The sequence below is a fragment of the Panthera pardus genome, unplaced genomic scaffold (assembly GCF_024362965.1).
Source record: "Panthera pardus isolate Hobbes unplaced genomic scaffold, ASM2436296v1 HiC_scaffold_2, whole genome shotgun sequence".
NCBI classification, from domain to species: domain Eukaryota; kingdom Metazoa; phylum Chordata; class Mammalia; order Carnivora; family Felidae; genus Panthera; species Panthera pardus.
In genome coordinates, this window is record NW_026526765.1 from 93,773,543 (window position 1) to 93,792,672 (window position 19,130).

Consider the following 19,130-nt stretch of genomic DNA (forward strand, 5'->3'; position numbering starts at 1 on the left):
ACTATATTGTACACCTGAAATTAGTATTACATTGTATGGTAACTAGCTGGAATTTAAATAAAAACTAAAAAAAGAAAAAAAGTTAAACAGCAATATAAGATAGTGCAGGTGACAACTAAAATAGGAGTATAATCTTGTGAGAAGGGAGTAAAAAGTATTGCAAGAGAGAAATAAAACAGAGGTGATTAGGCTAAAAAGAAATAGCAAAATGTTCCTGGGAGCAAAAAAAATGTAAAAAAATAGGAAAATTTGGTGGCGAGAAGATACTATAAATAAATGATGGAATTTTCCGCTAAAAACAAAGGATTAGAAAGGAAACTGAGGCAAATTTTACTCTGTTAATAGGAAAACTTCTTCTCTTGCCATACTAGTTTTGAGACTTTTCTAGAATATGTATTTTTTAGTACCTTTATTCTTCTTTTAAAAGTACTTTTGCATATACCATCTCTTGTATCTGTACAAAAGCCTATAAAATACATTAACAGATACTGTTTTCTCTCTTTTTCCATAAAGAAGCTAATGGAAGGAAACTCTTTTCTCAAGGTCAGATTTAGAATTAGAGCTGAAATTTCCTGAATTGTAACCAGTGCTCATCTCAGTAACAGATGATATTTCTTAAACACAGAGCAGAATTTAGTGGCCCACTATTAATAAGACATTAATTACAGTTCCCTTTTGAACATCCTGAGTGGCTAATTCTAGACAGTACATAATGGGACTCAGAAAAGTTGTCTCTTCTGAGTCTGGTCTATATTGAGGCATCTATACATCACTGGCAGCTGCATGTAGGGTGAGGGGGTGGTTGCCATAGGATACTCAGGAAATGAGTTGGAGTATGAGAGTCAAAGGTAGGATAACAAAGTGTTTGCTGTCTTATCTAGGACAGGTATCTACTACACTTGTAACAGCTGATGCTGCTTGGCCTGCCAGAGCTGCATAAACTTGCCCATAATCAGCATGAGCCATCTTGAAATGAAAACTCTTCATACCATACTCACATTAGAGGTAAAATAATGTAAGAATGAAAAAGTTCAAGCCCAGCTCTGCCACTAACCAACTGTGTGACCCCTAGGCAAATTATTTAACCTTTTTAAGCTTTGGCTCCCTCGTTGATAAAACAGGCATAATAATGGGAGGATTAAATGCTGAATGTATGATGCTTAATATATGATGCTTGAATTTAGCACATAAGCTATTTTAATGATACTTTAAACTATTAATTTATAATTAACCCAAGAGTATTGTGAGAATGATGGCAGTGGGACAAAATGTAATTCTTGCGTTTTGTAAACTATTAAATAATGCTTTGGAATAAGACATTGCATGTATGTCTTCATGCTCTTCATCGAAGATGATTAGCAGGTACATGTATATTTTACATAAAACCCTCTTTAGTGTTATGAATAGTTTTCTTCAGTATAGATTATGAGGATCTAAGAGTCATTTAAAATACATTTTTGGGTCAAAGAGAAATAACTTCCTTAGCTATTAACAATTTGAAATTAAAGTAACATGGCATGCTCCTTAGAAAAAAAAAATTTCCCCTGTGTTCTTTTCTTCTTTTAATTTTTATTTTCAGGTAGTCCCGAATGTGGCCAGTGGATTAAGGTTATATAATTATGTTAGCATCCCATCTTCTGGACACTTCTGACATGATTATTCACCCTTGTAGACTTTTCTGACAACCATTTTGCGTTCCTTATTCCTTAGAGATATTGACAGCTAGTGAAGTCATCTCCACTCACATCCTCAGAATAGAAGAAAAACAGTTAATGTATTAGTGTTGAAGAATCCTCAATTTGGAAATCTTATGTTTTCCTTTGATTTATGTGGGGAAAATTTTAATAATTACAAATGGTACAAGAACAAAGATTTTAATACTTTGCAGGGTTTGATTCCTGTAGTTGGTCTCTAACCTTTTCATTTGTAAAATACTTATTTTTCACTTGTTTCTGCATAGGAACAAAGAGACTGTGTAAATCTCAACCATTACTCATGATGATGAATCCACCGCATTTCAAGGATAATATTTTCATGTCCAGCTTAATAGATGATCTGTAAAGATTTGAAAAGCTCCTTAGCCGCTAGCATTTATGGTTGTTAAGGGAAGTCTGTGTCTATAGAAGTCCAGAATTTTCTACCCTTGGCCCTCATGGGAAACAAGGAACCAGTTCTGTGGGTCATCAGAAAAGCTTACTAAAGTAATTAATGAAATTCCTCCAGCTAAGAACAAATCAAGTATTGCTATGACTCTTACCTACTTAAAAAGCCTAATTTTTCCTCTAGGACATACGTCCACATTTTCATATGGTAAATGTCATATTATAATATCAGCCAAAAGTCTTTGCCCAGAGTATTGTAAAATTTTAATAATATATGAGAAGTAACTTCCACATTGGGTTGTATTTGGGTGCTTTAGGAAATTGAGTCTCAATTTTCAATTCAACTCATCACTAGTTTTGGATCCACGGTCACATATATGCCATGAATTTTATATCTTCTTTTTTCCTCTGTGAAGCATATGACATAGCATATTGCATAGATTATGAGTTAATATACACTTGAAATATTAATAGGAGAAAATCGTAGTTTAAAATGTTAATTTATGAAGGGTTTATAGAGGTCTTCTCATTTTAAGCTTGTTATTTTCTAAATTAGGTAAGTGATTTATCTACTGTCCCACAAAACCAAGCATGGAATAATTGCAGAATGTGAACTCACATTTTGATCATCATGCAGCTTTGTTGTTGTTGTTATGATTATAACTAATTCTTCTCAAATATTGCAATGATATTGTAGCAGTCACAATATACTCTATGAATCAGATAAACTAGTGCAAAACATGGGTTGGATTTTCTAGAAAAGGTAAACTTTTGAAATATCTTTCCCATTTGTGATGACTTCTTAGGTAAGAACATATACATACTTATAAAATAGATGAAATGTGTTTAACATGAATATCATAACACTAAAAATAAATTTGTATTTAATTTTTAAATTCATTTTATACTTAGAATTTTGTAACATATTTTACTTTAATTATGAAACTCCTAATGAATAGGGTTTATAAATTTAAAATTTACCTTATTTTTATGATGAGTATTCTTTATTATTAGTATCTCATAGGTTTCTGGTGGTCTCCTTAGCTGTATGGTCTTTGAAGTGATGGAATAGAGATTGCGAATACACAGAAAGAATTAATATTTGTTTTAATCACTGTAAAATGGTACCTAAAACAGGGCTGGCCAGGATACTTTTTTTTTCCTCATTTTTTTCAAATTGTGGCAAAATACACAAAACATAAAATTCATCATCGTAACCATTTTTAAGTGTACAGTTCAGTGGTATTAAATATATTCATAATGTTGTGTAGTCTTCACCACCATCTATCTCCATAACTCGTTTATTTTGTGAAATTGAAACTCTATATCCATTAAACAATAACTCTCCATTCATTCCCCACTCTTCCATCCCCTGTCAACCACCATTCTGCTTTCTTTCTTTATGATTTTTGGCTACTGTAAGTACCTCATATAAGTAAAATCATGTAGTATTTGTCTTTTAGAGAGTAGCTTCACTTAGCACAGTGTCCTTGTGGTTCATCTGTATTGTAGCATATGTTAGAATTTCCTTCCTTTTAAAGGCTGAGTAATTTTCCATTGTATTTATATAGTATGTCTACTTAACCATCAATGGGCACCTGGGTTGCTTCCATATTTTAGCTATTGTGAGTAATGCTGCTATGAACCTACATGTATAAATATCTCTTTGAGACTCTGCTTTCAATTAAAAAAAATTTTTTTTAACATTTTATTTATTTTTGAGAGAGAATGACAGAGCGCAAGTTGGGGAGGGGCAGAGACAGAGAGGAAGACACAGAATCCGAAGTAGGCTCCAGGCTCTGAGCTCCACCACAAACTGTGAGATCATGACTTGAGCCAAAGTCAGCCACTTAACCAACAGAGCCACTCAGGCACCCCTGCTTTCAATTTTTTTCTAAGTTTTTATTTTTATTTATTTATTTTGAGAGAGAGAAGGGGAGAGGCAGAAAGAGGGAGAGAGAGAAGAGGCACCAGGGTGGCTCAGTCAGTTAAGCCTCTGACTCTAGATTTTGGCTCAGGTCATTTATCTCCTGGTTTGTGAGTTTGAGCTCCACATTACACTCCATGCTGGCAGTGTGCATCCTGCTTGGTATTCTCTCTCTCTCTCTCTCTCTCTCTCTCTCTCTCTCTGCCCCTCCCCAGATTGTTCTAAGTAAATAAATAAACTTAAAAAAAAAAAAAAATGAAGAGGAAGAGCAAGAATCCCAAGCTGGCTCTGTGCTATTAGCGCAGACCCTGACGGGGAGCAGGGCAGAAGGCTCGATCCCACAATCCCATGAGATCAAGACCTGAGATTCCAATGCTTAACCTGCTGAGCCACCCAGCACCCTGTGCTTTCAGTTCTTGTGGGTATAAACCGAGAAGTAGAATTGCTAGATCATATGGTTGAATTTATTCCTGGGTATGTTACTTTTTTTGATACAATTGTGAATGGAATTGTTGTCTTGATTTTGCTGCCTGATAGTTCATTGTTACTTTATAGAAACACAGCTGATTTTTATGTATTGATTTTATATCCAGCAACTTTACTGAATCCATTTATTTAGTTTTAGCAGATATTTTGTTGATGGTGTCTTTAGTAATTTGAGTCTTCTGTCTCTTCTATGTCTCTCTCCCTTTTTTTAAAGTTTATTTGTTGTGAGAGAAAATGTGTGTGTGTGATTAGGGCAGGGGCAGAGAGAAAGGGAGAGGGAGACTCCCAATCAGGCTTTGCACTGACAGCACAGAGCCTGACATGGGGCTTGAACTTAGAAAGCATGTGATCATAACCTGAGCCGAAATCAAGAGTTGGATGCTTAACCAACTGAGCCACCCAGTCACCCCTTTCCTCCTGTTACTGATCTCTAACTTCATCCCATTGTGGTCAGAGAAGATCCTTTGTATGATATCTATCTTTTCAAATCTACTGAGACTTAATGTGTGCTTTAACATATGGCCTATTCTGGAAAATGTCCCATGTGCACTTGAGAGGAAGGTGTATGCTGTTGTTGCTGGGTGGAGTGTTCTGCATATGTCTGTTAAATCTAGTTACTTTACTGTGTTGTTTAATTTCTGTTTCCTTGTTTATCTTTTGTCTGGTTGTTTTGTCCAGTATTGAGAGTGGAGTATTAATATCTGTAATTATTATTGTATAACTGTGTATTTCTCCCTTTGGTAAATGTCTTCAAAGGGTGTATTTCTTTAACTTTATTCAAGGAGATCATGTATGGGTAATGTATTATTGTCAGAAAAATACCATATAAAAAGTTATCTCATTTTAGTAAGTTGTTTTATTATCCCTCATCTTGATCTTGTAAACTTTTAACCTTACATTAAATCCATAAAGGGAAACTTAAAAATAGAAATAGAGCAGTGTTACTGTTCCAAGGTAAATATTTAATTTAATAATATGTGTATAAATAATTATTTATTGATAGTTATTTAATAACTTTTAGGACATAGTCTGATAAGAAATTATTAGTTTTTTTCCAGTCCATTTTGTAAGACAACATTTTAAAAGTAAAAATGTAATAATTTCCAAGAGGGTTCTTACAGCATTTGCTAGGAAATTAGTGAATAAGAAGAGATATTAAGATGTTTGTCATAATATTGGACATATTATTTTCTGTTTAAATACAATTTAAAGACCATTATAATTTTGTTTTTTAAGAGCTTTGAAGTTCCTTAATAACATGAACATAAGAAATAATAATTACAATATACTATAACTCATAACACACTTGATATAGGCAGAAAACTTTTACCTGTATCTTTGTATACCTATAATTTGTATACTTTTTGTCCCAAAAGGGACCTAAGAAGACCAAGTGCAACTTTTAATTGCGTTATTGTTTTCCTTATTTTCCTTGCTTATTGTGGAAACTTCAAAGGAAATTAAATGGCAGTACTCAATCATTCATATTTTTTACTGTTGAAGATAATCTTATTTTACTGAACTAGTTGTGTTATAAGGCCTACAGAATGTTTTCTCCTAGCCGTGGAGAGAGAGATTCAGGCTGTCTCCAAGGGTCAAACCAAAGAGGCCAGGTTTAATTTATCTTTCTTTTTTTTATGCCAATACTTAACCATCTATGTTCTTTTTTTTTTTAATTTTTATTTAATTATTTTTTAAAAATTATATCTAAGTTAGCATGTAGCAGCAACAATGATTTCAGGGAGTAGATTCCTGAATGCCCCTTACTCATTTAATCCATCCCACAACCCCTCCAGTAACCCTCTGTTTGTTTTCCATATTTAAGAGTCTCTTGTGTTTTTGTCCCCCTCCCTGTTTTTATATTATTTTTGCTTCCCTTCCCTTATGTTCATCTGTTTTGTATCTTAAAGTCCTCTTATGAGTGAAGTCATATGATATTTGTCTTTCTCTGACTGACTAATTTCACTTAACATAATACCCTCTAGTTCCATCCACATAGTTGCGAATAGCAAGATTTCATTCTTTTTGATTGCCGAGTCATACTCCATTGTGTGTATGTATATATATATATATATATATATATTATATATATATATATACATACACACACACACACACACACCATATCTTCTTTATCCATTCATCCATCGATGGACATTTGGGCTCTTTCTATACTTTGGCTATTGTTGATAGTCCTAACAATATGTATGCATTTTAAACTTTAATGCAAGCTAATCATAGTGTTGATTATATTATTGATAATATGCTTACTCTGTTAGATGCTGTATTTATGTTATATAATTTAATTTTCTCAACAATCCCATTTTATAGAAACAATTCCCTTAATAGAAAGGAGGAAATTGTGTTTCTGATCTGTTTAAGCAATTTGAGCTAGTAATTAATTTACAGACCTGGCTTCTGAGAAGTGTCCTGTTCCAAAACCTGTGCTCTTAACCAATTGATTAGTCTATTTTCCATTTCTGTAGAGTGGGAAATGTATAATAAAAAAAGATTTCTGTTGATCAGTATAATTGCCTTTGTTGCCAGTGTTTCTAGATATTTGCTTTCCTGAATTTGAATCCTTTGCTCATGCTCATTGTTAATTTCATTGATGGAAGGATGATCAGAGACATAATTTTGTAAGCAGTATAATTATTTTTCCCAACCGGTTCCACCTTACTTATTCCCATTGTTTCTGAATAGGAGGGGAAAAAAGAGACCATGGATTTTTTGAATTTTCAAAATTACTAACCTATTTTGGTAATTGCAAGGACAAAAAAGAGAATATTTTAGGAAAATGTATTTGTTTGAACAGTGTGATTAAATGGTCAGGATATTGGCCTGGTAATTGGAAAACAAAATTACCTTGAAAAAAAATAATGTGTCACTTTATTCTTTAATGATTAAATTAGGATATTATTTACTGTTGTTTTTATGGGGAAGCTGTGAAAGGCATTGTAATTATTTCAATCATGTGTTTAAGCTATATAAACAGATAATTTAAAATGACAGTTTAAAAGATGTTTTAATTTTTTTTAGAAAAAAATCTTAGCATTTCTGAAACATAGCTATTTCTGAAAGATGTTATTGCAGGAAGAACCCTGCTTGATTTAAATCTTTCATAGAAACATTTGTCCTGAAGAAGAAAACACATTTTGTATAAAGAGTAATACATGTCTTCTATTTTTGGAATTTTGATCTCTCATTTGGTGTTATCTGCTTTTCTTAATGTTACCATAATTACTTTTTTAGTGTATTTTGGGATCTCTACTGTGCAGCTCCAGAAAGACGGGAAACATGTGAGCATTCAAGTGAAGCAAAAGCCTTCCATGATTATGTGAGTTAATGTTTAATTGAACTAAATTATATTGTTAGTTTTCTTTTTAACCACTACTCTTGAAAAATTCATTGGACCATCTATTCTTTTTCTTTGGTTTTAAGAAACTGGGTGTTATTTTTTTCTTAAAAATTAGAGTTATAACTTTAAAGCGAAATACAAATGAGTGTTTGTCTTGTTGAAAAGCTTAAGATACAAGGTTAGTCTTAATTCCAAGTTGTTAAACGCATTTTTTTTACCTTTAAGCATGCCTGATTTGTGAAATTTCAGATTTATAAAAATGAAGTAGTAATTCTTTATTCTACAAAAGGAGTCATGAGAATACTACAAATGATAAGTTTCTCTTTTGCACATAAGATTTAAAAAATACATAAAGATACTATTTTCTTCTTTTTTATACCTTTCGGTTACATATCAAAACTATCCTCTATACTGAATTAATTTCTACAACTAAAACTTATTGTGAATTAAAGGAAACAGCAAAAGATGCTATGCAAAAATGAAAATGTGATTTTTAAAACTTTTTTTCATTTTTTAATTCTGAGTGGAGGACAGTAGATTGTCCCTGGCTAAGTGACGTATATTGAGAATTTTGTTAGAATAACTGCAAATGTGATTTTAGAGAATTGATGGTATTAGGAAGTAGAATTGTAGAAAATAGGAGGGGAAAAAAACAAAATTTTTTTTTTAGGGAAAAATTGCATTTAAGAATAAGATAGTATTGTGACGGGTCTGGGAAAATACTGTTTGTAGAATTGACCATAAAGGAAGGACATCTTGAGTTTGGGAGGAAGGAAACCCAATGTCCTTAGCTTGGAGGAGGTGGAAATGGGGCTGGAACCTGAGGAGATATCTGATGGTAACTACCTAAAACTTAACCAGAGGGTTATTTGTTATTTGTTTACTTGGTAGAAGGGGGACATCATTCTGTGTGAATAGCCTTAAAAACCAAAACCAGGACTCAAAAGGGAAAAAGACCTTGTTCTTCCAAATGACATACTTCAGTCTCAGACTAAAGAGTTGAAATAGCCAGGAGAATTACAGCCCTAAAAGTAGCACTAGGAACAGTGTGCAGGCTGAAGAGAAGGGAAAGTTTGGGCATCTGGCAGGGACTGTGTAATACTTTAACTGTGTACTAAGCTGATTAAAGTGACTGCTTGTGCTTGCCTCATCTGACATTGATTGTATTCATAAAGCTTGCTCCGTACCAAACAATAGCTCTTGGGTGAGTGAGTGAAACGGATGCTTTTGCATGGAAAGAAAATGTAGAGAAAATCCAGGTAAGGCAGAATCTAGGACACAGTATTTATGGCAGAAAGTAGAGCAGAGATCCAACCATGATGATGATAAGGAATCTGGCTAGAGTGGGATACTTGCATCTCATCTATCTCCTACACCAAAAAGACATGTCTAGCTTTGACCTGCCATTCATGGGAAACATTTTTGAAATACCCAATAATTTTGACAACTAGATGGCATTCGATAGTGCCAGTATTGTGCTCCAAAGGACAATAATATTTGTGAATCTACATTTTAAGGAATTAATTATGTAAATAATTTTTCAAAATTCCATTGTATAGAAAAATGCACCCTACTGTTTACCATAGAGATCTTACAGAGAATACTGAACTAATTTAGCATGTCTTAGAAGCATTAGATAAATCATCGTCATAGCCTCCTCCTCCACCTCTTCCTCATCATCATCCTCATCATCATTGTCCTATTCATTTTGCATTCATGAGGCATTTTCAGTATTTCAGAGAATATTCACACTTGTTAGCTTTAGAAACCCACTTAAAATTCCAAAGTTTTTGATCATGAGCATTGGCTAGAAGTACAATTGAAAGTAGAATAGATTTTCAAGGAAGAATAATCCCTTAGCATGTAATTTGGTCCTAAAAAATGTAGTTTAGAAAAAAATTAAGTATTTGGATTTTATAATTCATTATGAATGTTAGCACATGCTTTATCAGATGTTTTCTAATTTTATCTTAAATATTAGTAAGAGATTTGATTTATTTTAGGCAGCATTTTTATTATACCTTTAAGCCAGTTTAGTTTCAGTGATACTATGTCTCCAAAATGGTCTTTTAAATGAAGGTTTGTGAAGAGGTTGACTTACATAATTTTATGTTATAATTGGATTTTAGAAATACATTTTTTTGTAGCATAATTTTATGGTAATTTTCATGAGTAGGATTTCCTGACTTCTTAATAGTAGATAGTTTCTGAAAATAATCAACACAATTCATGTTTAATGTGCAGATATAGAAATTTGAAAGACTCAGGGAAGAAAATGGGAAATAGGAACAAACAATAAGATTGTGGCAAAATTCTAGAATTCTATATTTCTTTATTAGAGTTCATGATGGGACCATTTCTGTAATAGTAATTAATATGTATACCTACTGCCTTTCAAGGTAGCTCTCAAAGGACCATTCTGAAAATATTTTGTTCAAGAGCTTCATCTTTAGAATAAAAAAGTACTTGCATGCATAAATTCTCATATGTTTAAAAAATAGTCTTGTTACTTTATAGTCTTTGTTTATATGATTGATAATGGATAATGAAAAATAGACTACTTTTTTAAAAGAAATGATAGAGGCGTAATGAGGTGAATAATGAATAATCTTTTTAATTAAAAAATAGGCTAAAATGTTAAAAATGATTACCTTTTGATATTGGGATTATGCAAAATACTTTCTGTATTTTCCAAATACTTACAGTTAATTTTATATTCGGGAAATTTATTTTAAAACAGAGAAACTTTTACCTTTCAGTGACTACCTTACAATGTCTCTTCGAAATTAGAATATAACTAATTTAGTAAAATATCACATATTTGAGGTGGTTCTGTGTTTTTATATGCTGTAAGCATTTATGAAAGACTTTGCTTTTTGTATGTGCACATATTGAGGGAGAGATCTATAAACTGAATAGATGTAACTTTTAGGTCATTGTATAACTTTTAATAAACTCTTTTTTTGGTAATTATTATCCCAGAAACATTTTTGGCTTTTATTTTAATATTTTTTTTTGGGAGGGGGTTGTTTTTTGACCTCTTTAGAATATGGATTTTTGTCACTCTATTATTTTATTTGCCAAGTGATCATTGATGCAATGTTCATACCCTTTCCCTCAAAAAATTACCTGTTCATACTTCCTGTGAGAAAAAGTGAAAACAAAATAAAACATTTAAGATGAGTAAAACCTTGATCTTCTTGGATTTATATTTAAAACGTATTAAATATTTAGCATCTATATGCAGTGCTATTTGTAAAATAATGACACATTTGGAAATCAACAGTAAATAGTGTGCAGGCATGCACTTTTGGGTGACAAAGAGAAAACACAAGGAAATGATTATTATACAAGTTAGAATATGGGAAATGGGAAGAGGTTATAATTGGGATGGGGCTCATGGAAAAGGCTTTTGAGATATTTGGCAAAATTCTATTTTGCCTGACCATGGTGATGATTAATTTATAATAACCATGTGCTTGCTTTATAATATTTCATAAAAATGCCATACATTTATTTTGTATTTTTTCTATATTTGTAATTTTGAAAAATGTTAAAATAGCAAGATATTAAAATATAGTTAAGGTAATTAACTTTAGAAAGGAATAAACACAGTATTTTCCAATGTATTTACGGGTATTGCTAAGCTTCCTCTTTGAGAACTGATGGCAGGAAAATACAGTGATGATCTCCAAACAAATCTGTTTCTTCTCTGCTATGGTAGATAGTGTGAAGTTATGTCTACCTGTTGATTTTCTAGAGGGGAGTGGAAAATAAGATCAGAAATGCTGGAGGAAAGTTTAATAATTAGGAATTTATCGGGGCGCCTGGGTGGCTCGGTCGGTTAAGCATCCGACTTCGGCTCAGGTCATGATCTCGCCGTCCATGAGTTCGAGCCCCATGTCGGGTTCTGTGCTGACAGCTCAGAGCCTGGAGCCTGTTTCAGATTCTGTGTCTCCCTCTCTCTGACCCTCCCCCGTTCATGCTCTGTCTCTCTCTGTCTCAAAAATAAAATTAAAAAACGTTAAAAAAATTTTTGAAAAAAAAAATAATTAGGAATTTATCGTATGAGAGGGTATAGAGATTTTACTATGGAGCCATTATTTTGCCACATGACTGGGAGATAACTAACTTGGAACTGTAATTTTTATCCTGAGTGAAAACTAGGTTTATCTGAGCTGTAAAATTATTATTAGATGCTACAATATTATCATTAAAAGTAAGCCATCACCTCACATGATTAAAACTAATACATGCTAACTTGTAATGTTTATTGAACTAGCTTTTCTTTTCTCCCCATTAGTATGTTTCTGTTTTACTCTGAAATCACAGGCAATGCTTTTACGTGGAGTTAATTAATATTTACTAGATTTTTTTTGTGCTTCAGATTAACATAGAGTTGTTTTATTTAACAATTCGTTTCTAATTTCATTCATTTCCTAAGAAAAGTATCAATATATGCTATTAAACTTAATGAGAAATGTATACAGTGATTATAATTTTAGTTCTCTGGTATGAATGAAGATTCCTTAATTGTCCTAAAGCAGTGATAGAGCCAAAATATATCATTGCTTTAGTGTGGTGGTAATGAAATCACATTATTACAATGAGCTCTTGGAGAGCACAGTATTCGGTTTGTTTTTCCCTGGGGTCTGTCAAATAATAGTTCGATAAATGTTAACAGAATATAGTAGTCTGTAAGTCTGGTAGACTGGAGAGGTTTTAAGTTGTTCAAATGTTCAGATAAAGTTGTAGGCTTAAGTTGTGATTGTTGATAACATGATGCTGATTTTTGTATTCTTGCCTAAGAGAATGTTTATAACTTCTAGAAAGGATTATGTTATAGGTTTGTCATGATAGGATACTTTTAAAAAATGATACACAACATGTAATATTATGTAAATAAAACAATAGGAGAATAATGTTTTTATTAATACCTTATGAAAATTGTTTTTGCAGATAATCATATTATATAGGAAAATACTTCTGTAGAAAGTATAACATAGTGAATATAGTCAATAATTTTATAATAACTTTGTGTGGTGATAGATAGTAACTACACTTATGGTAACCATTTTGTAATGTATATAAATGTCAAATCACCATTTTGCACACCTGAAACTAATATATTATATATCAGTTATACTTCAATTTAAAAAATACATTTTTCTAAAAAGAAAAAAAAACTATTGCAGAGAGTTAAGTACACCCTTTGCTATGATAACATCTTCTGTGTACCTCCCTGATATTCCTGTATATTAGATTTTTATAATGGAATGTTTTCTCTAATGATTGGTGAGCTTTCTCAGGGAGGAGGCTTTGTCTTGTCTTTTTCATCCCCTGTGCCCGGCATGGTGCCTGACATGAGATGTTCAAATAATGTGTGGTGTTTATATAAATGAATGATTAAATAAAATATTATCTAAGAAGTTTTTGTTATTTTTTAGTTGAATGTAACTGGATATGTAATTTTAGGAAGGTCATTTAATACTACCTTTATTCATTTTGTATTTCAAAACAAATTTAGATAAGACAGTAATCTGTAAAGACATAACAAATGAATCAAAGCAGGTAGCAAAGCCTTTATATCTCAGGAGGCACGGCACTAGGGAATCTAGCTGTGAACAAAATAGATACAGTCCCTATTCTCATGGGCTACCATCTAGTGAAAGAGATCTTTTCTCAAGAAGTTTGAAATGTCAAGTAGTAAATTACATGGAGAAACATATTATAGTCTTAGATTGTTAGATCAGTCAGAATGTATATTTAAGACTATGGAGAGAGATGGCAAGTACACATAACATCGAATGGGGGTTGTTTTCAGTGTATAGTAGCTGTAATTAATACCTGCTCAAATTAATGTATCACATTAGGCTATAATTCTCCTACACAGTGTAGAGTTGTTGTTTTTTTAATGTTTATTCTTTTTTTTTTTTTTTTTTTTTTTGAGAAAGAGAGAGTGTCAGAACATGGGTGGAGGAGGGGCAGGGAGAGAGGGAGGCACAGAACCTGAAGCAGGCTCCAGGCTCTGAGCTGTCAGCACAGAGCCTCATGGGGTGCTTAAACTCATGTGAGATCATGACCTGAGCCACAGTCGGATGCTTAGCCACCTGAGCCACCCAGGCACCCCTAAACGAGAGTTCTCAATAGGATAGGAACACATAAACTTACCTTTAAAATCCATTAAGATAATAAAAACTATTGTAGGTGTGTATTAATGTTTATCAGTCAGTATATACGCATTTGTTCACCTCAACAGGTTCACTTTTCACCTTATATGCTGTCTTGTTTCTACCATTGTTTTCATTTCTGATAGGATCTAGTTTAATTTCTTTTGCAATGTGTAAACTTTATAAACCACCTTATATTCTTTCTAGCATAAGGTAAGTTTATTTTTTTGTGTGTGTTTTTGTGTAAGCTGTGTCCATTTGAAGAAGCACGTCTACCACTTTACATGTGGTATCTGTGTGTCTGTAATCCCAGCTTGTCACTGTGCCTAGGAATGCTTCTGGGTGGCTTCAAAGTACTGCAGATAACTATATCAGCTATGTTTCTTATTTCTTTTGATCCTGGGGATTTCCTGTAGGGCAATATGTTATGTCAGTCATTTGATAGAAGACATGAATAATAGGAGACAAGCAAAAAAAGTATAGGCATTTTGGAAGAATTCTACTTAAAAATATTTTATAACATGGGTGGCTCAGTTGGTTAAGCGTCGGACTCTTGATTTCGGCTCAGGTAATGGTCTCATGGTTCATGAGATTAAGCCCTGAGTCAAGCCTGGCATTGAGCTCAGTGCTGACAATGGGGAACCTGCTTGGGATTCTCTCTCTCCCTCTCTGTCAGCCCCTACACCCCCTCAAAATAAATAAATAAACTTAAAAAAAATTTACACCATAATTTCTAGCATTAGATAGATACTACAAAATCCTTAAAGAAATAAATGGAGAAACTAATATGGAAAAGAGATAAACATAAGTATGACTTTATTGACAGCTTGTTTCATTGTGAAAAATATTTTTTCAAAGTATATGGTTTAAAGGAATTTCATCTTTTTTTTTTTTAGATGTTTATTTATTTTGAAACAGAGAGCATAAGCAGGGAAGGGGCAGAGAGGGAGAGAGAGAGAGAGAGAGAGAGAGAGAGAGAGAGAGAGAGAAAATTCAAGTACGCTTCATGCTGTCAGGACAGAGCCTGATTTGGGGCTTGAATCCACTAAGCACGGGATCATGACCTGAGCTGAAGTCAGGCACTTAACTGACTGAGCCACCCAGGTGCCCCTTCTTTACTATTTTTAATGCTGATATTATACTACCTGTGATTATGTTGCCATAGAGTAATAACATAAAAGCAAAACTGATAGAAATAGGATACTCTTTCAAAAATAATACATAATTCTAATGTACTATTAGAGATATGAAATTCATAAATTTAAAAGTCATATGAAATAAGTTATTTTAGAGGTTTTTAAAAGGAAAAACAAAATGTGTCTAAATACTTTAGATTTGTAGTGTAATATTTCTGTAGCCACTTTGTTTTCTGTTTATATGTTACACAACTTGATTTAAAATTGGTATATTTTGGGGGGCATCTGGCCAACTCAGTTGGTAGAGTGTGTGACTCTTGGTCTTGGGATTGTGAGTTCCAGCCTCATGTTGGGTGTAGCAGTTACTTAAAAATTAAATCTTTACACAACAACAAAAAAAGTCCTCCCCAAAATTGCTGTATTTTGTAGACAACTTAATACAACTTTATGAAAGTCTTACCTTGTTTTTATTCCTTTTCCCTTTGATAAGAGGGCAAAAAATTAAAAATACTGGAAAAAATCATGTGTAATTTACCCCAATCTAGTTTTTAATTATTATTGTATTTCTTGGATTTTGTGGGCATTGGTAGTGAGGTTAGGGGTCCACATCTCTTTTGTAAAAAAAATAAGTGCCTCACAAATTTAGGTGTTGTATCTTTGAATATATACTAGAAATTAAAAAAAATTAGTTACTTAGCCAAGAATTAATGGGCAGGGCTATAATGATGTGACATGCTATTTTGTATGAATAAGAATGTGTTATCTATTTTCAGACTTCATGAAATATTTATAAATTTGATTCCATTTATTTTGAGTATAAAGGGCTTCCCCAACCCCCCCCCCCCCCACACACACACACACATAAATATGACCTGATACTTTACTCTGTCTCTTGGGTTTAAAACCACAAACAACTACTATTATAATACAGGGAGTTATTTGCAGCCAGCCACAGTAGATAGATGTTGTCAGTTGTCAAAGTTTAGGTGCTAACTTCTGAATCTTTGAACTTTCTAAAAGGAAATTGTCACCATCTCTTCAAAAAGAAGGTACAGATATTTTTTAAGTGGTTTTTATGATTTTTCTTATGAAAGTCAAACTTTAACTTTAAAATGTGTGGTATTTTGGAATGCCTGGGTGGCTCAGTCAGTTGAGCATCTGACTCTTGATTTCAGCTTAGATCATGATCCCAGGGTTGTGGGACTGAGCCCTGCATCGGGCTCTGTGCTGTGCATGAAGTATACTTTGGGTTCTGTCTCTCTCCCTCTGCCCCTTTCCCCTGCTCGCTCGCTCTCTCTCAATAATAAATAAATAGATAGATAGATAGATAGATAGATAGTGATACATTAAAATATCTAGATTTTTAAAGAAGAAAGGTGTACAACTATTCATCAGTGTAATTCTATGCAGAATTATCACTGAGACGAGTGATTTTGGTAGATATAACTTAGAATCATTCTGTCATTTCTTTATTTACTCTTTTTTGAGAACCCATTTATATACAAGTTACTTTGAGGCTGTGTAAGAGGCAGAGACATAAATATTTCTCTCTCTAGGGATTCATAATTTGGACAGGTATATGAACTATATATCATGAGTTAGTTGTTAGGAGTATAATATAGATAATACCTGTTATACTGTATGAGTTTAAATAATCTGAATGTGCACTGACTTTTGAATGACAACTAGGATTTGGATGAGAAGAGATGTGTGTGAGGGTATATCAGAGAAACAGGTTGACATTGGAAAAATATAAGGTGTATTTAGGGAATAGTAAGCAGAGCTGTTTGACTATGGAGTAGAAAAATCAAACACAGGATTAATGCTTAGCTAACAGATAGTAAAATTTTAAAACTGTGAGAACACTATGAAATTATCCTGTCATTGCTTTTATGTTGAGTTTCCCAGACTCTTGGCCTAGAGGTGAGAAGGAAGAGAACACCCTAGAGGAGAGGCTCTTGGCCTCTTCTGTTTTAACTGAAGCAGTTTAGTTCTCCTTTCCCATTTCTTTCAATTTTCTCTTTCTAATTAAATGGAATGAATCTCCATTTAAGTCATTACGCGTGCCATAAATGAATCTTTTTTTAATCCCGGTGATTGTTCTCCTTTGTCCTTGACTAGTCATCCAAACCAGTCAAATCTATTGCCTAAACATTCCTTATGCATGTCTTCTCCTCTCTAATCTCACTGCAGACGCTTAAGTTCAAGTCTTTATCATGTCACAACAGCCTTTCACAGCTGTTTCTGCATCTGTCTTCCTTTACCGCCTGCAGGGTTCAAGAACTCTTCCTTATGGGTTCTTGGTAAGACTCTTAAATAAGCATCTCTGTCTCTCTATCTCTGTGTCTCTTTATTTTTTATATATTGCCAGTGTCAGAACCCAAAACAGTCCAACAATTTAAAATAAAAGAGTTTCAAAATGCTTATTTGGTCCAACCTACTTATTTTACTAGATAGGGAATTTGGTACCCAGAGAAGTAAATGATATGCCATTGTTTAAAAGTTGAGCAAGGTTTTGTGAGGAAAACTCAGGTTTTCCAAATATTCACTGATAACTATTTCAACTATACTAGATGAAACTTTTGTTATGCCTGCAATGGAGAATCATTTTTTGAGCATATTCAAAAAATAGTAAATTATATTTTAGAACGATTAATATGAGGGCATTGTGTGAGAGGAACTGAAGAAAGGGAAAGGACTAAAGGTGAAAACTGGGGAGAGGCTTTCCTAACAGTCTTGGTAAGAGCTGAAAAGCCTTCGAATGAGGGTAGCAGCAATTGAAATTGAAAATGAAAGATGAAAATGAAGGATAATAAAGAAGAGTTGTAAGAATCAAGGAAGACATAAAAATTTTTTAAATTTGTAGTCAACACTACCGATGGACTTTGTGATGCCATTAGCAGAAATCTGAAATTTGGAAGGAAGAACATAGAGAAAGTGTATTCAGCTATAAGAATGGGTTTAATAATGAGAGAAAAAAGGTGAGTTAAGAATTGAGGCCTGGGCTCACAATTTGTGAGCTTGAGTGCCACATCGAGCTCTCTTGCTTCGGATCCTCTGCCTCCCTCTCTCTGCCCTTTCCCATCTTGTTCTCTCTCTTTCTCTCAAAAATAAATAAACATTAAAAAAAAGAAAAAGAATTGAGGCCTGGGGATGGAAATTTATTAAAAAAAAAAAAGCTCACATTTAGGGGGTGATAGGAAGGAAGGAGCTAACATTAAGACAAGGGGAAAGTACAACTCAGTGAAAGGTAAACACTTAACACACTAAGGGTAGACTCACTTAGATAGCTTGCCTGGTGTGTTCTATATAGCCCAGGAAATTTCTCAAATCTGTTCACTAGTTCAGGTCCTTCTAATTTGAACTCTAGGGCAACTAATAAAATTTGTTTGGTATTAATGTACTATGTTGAGTTCCTAAGATATTCAAAAGCTGTTTATGGTTTTTGAAGCAAGACTTAAGACTCAAGCATTGTCAATGCCTGAATGATCTTTATAGGCCACAATTTCATTTTAGAAAGCAGTCATGTATTGTATAGGGGGAGAAGTAGATTCAGATTTAGGAGGAAAACTAAATGGACTTAAATGATCCATGACTTCTTCCAGAAGTTTTTGAAACTTAGATTAATAGGGAAATCTCTATATGTTAGCTCTCTTTCTTCATTACAACTTTGTTTTAGCGATCATGTATTGAATTGCTTATTAAGAGCAATGTAAAAGTTCTCATAACTAAGGGAAGTAAACATATAGGCTGTAAAAATATATCATGTTCAATTTTGTAGTCTAGTGTCTTATACTTAATTGGTACTCAATTAATATTTGATGAAGGAATCTACATTCTTGAGGCATGGTATTTCTATTTTTTTTTTTTTTAATAATTTTTTTTAACGTTTATTTATTTTTGAGACAGAGACAGAGCATGAACAGGGGAGGGGCAGAGAGAGAGGGAGAC

General features: G+C 33.2%; 1 protein-coding gene across 9 annotated transcripts in view; it reads left to right on the forward strand.

The window, feature by feature from the left end:
• SSBP2 (single stranded DNA binding protein 2) overlaps window positions 1-19,130 on the forward strand; it is a 308,327-nt gene that overhangs the window by 103,748 nt on the left and 185,449 nt on the right. For 6 of the 9 annotated variants that reach the window (XM_053907236.1, XM_019462852.2, XM_019462850.2 and 3 more), the window contains one exon: window positions 7,768-7,852. The exons of 1 other annotated variant lie outside the window; for it this stretch is intronic. In XM_053907236.1, coding sequence (XP_053763211.1) covers window positions 7,768-7,852 — 85 coding nt within the window. Of the gene's footprint in view, window positions 1-882; window positions 1,006-7,767; window positions 7,853-19,130 lie in introns of those variants that run through there. 2 more of the 9 variants (XM_053907235.1, XM_053907234.1) reach the window with 2 other exon arrangements.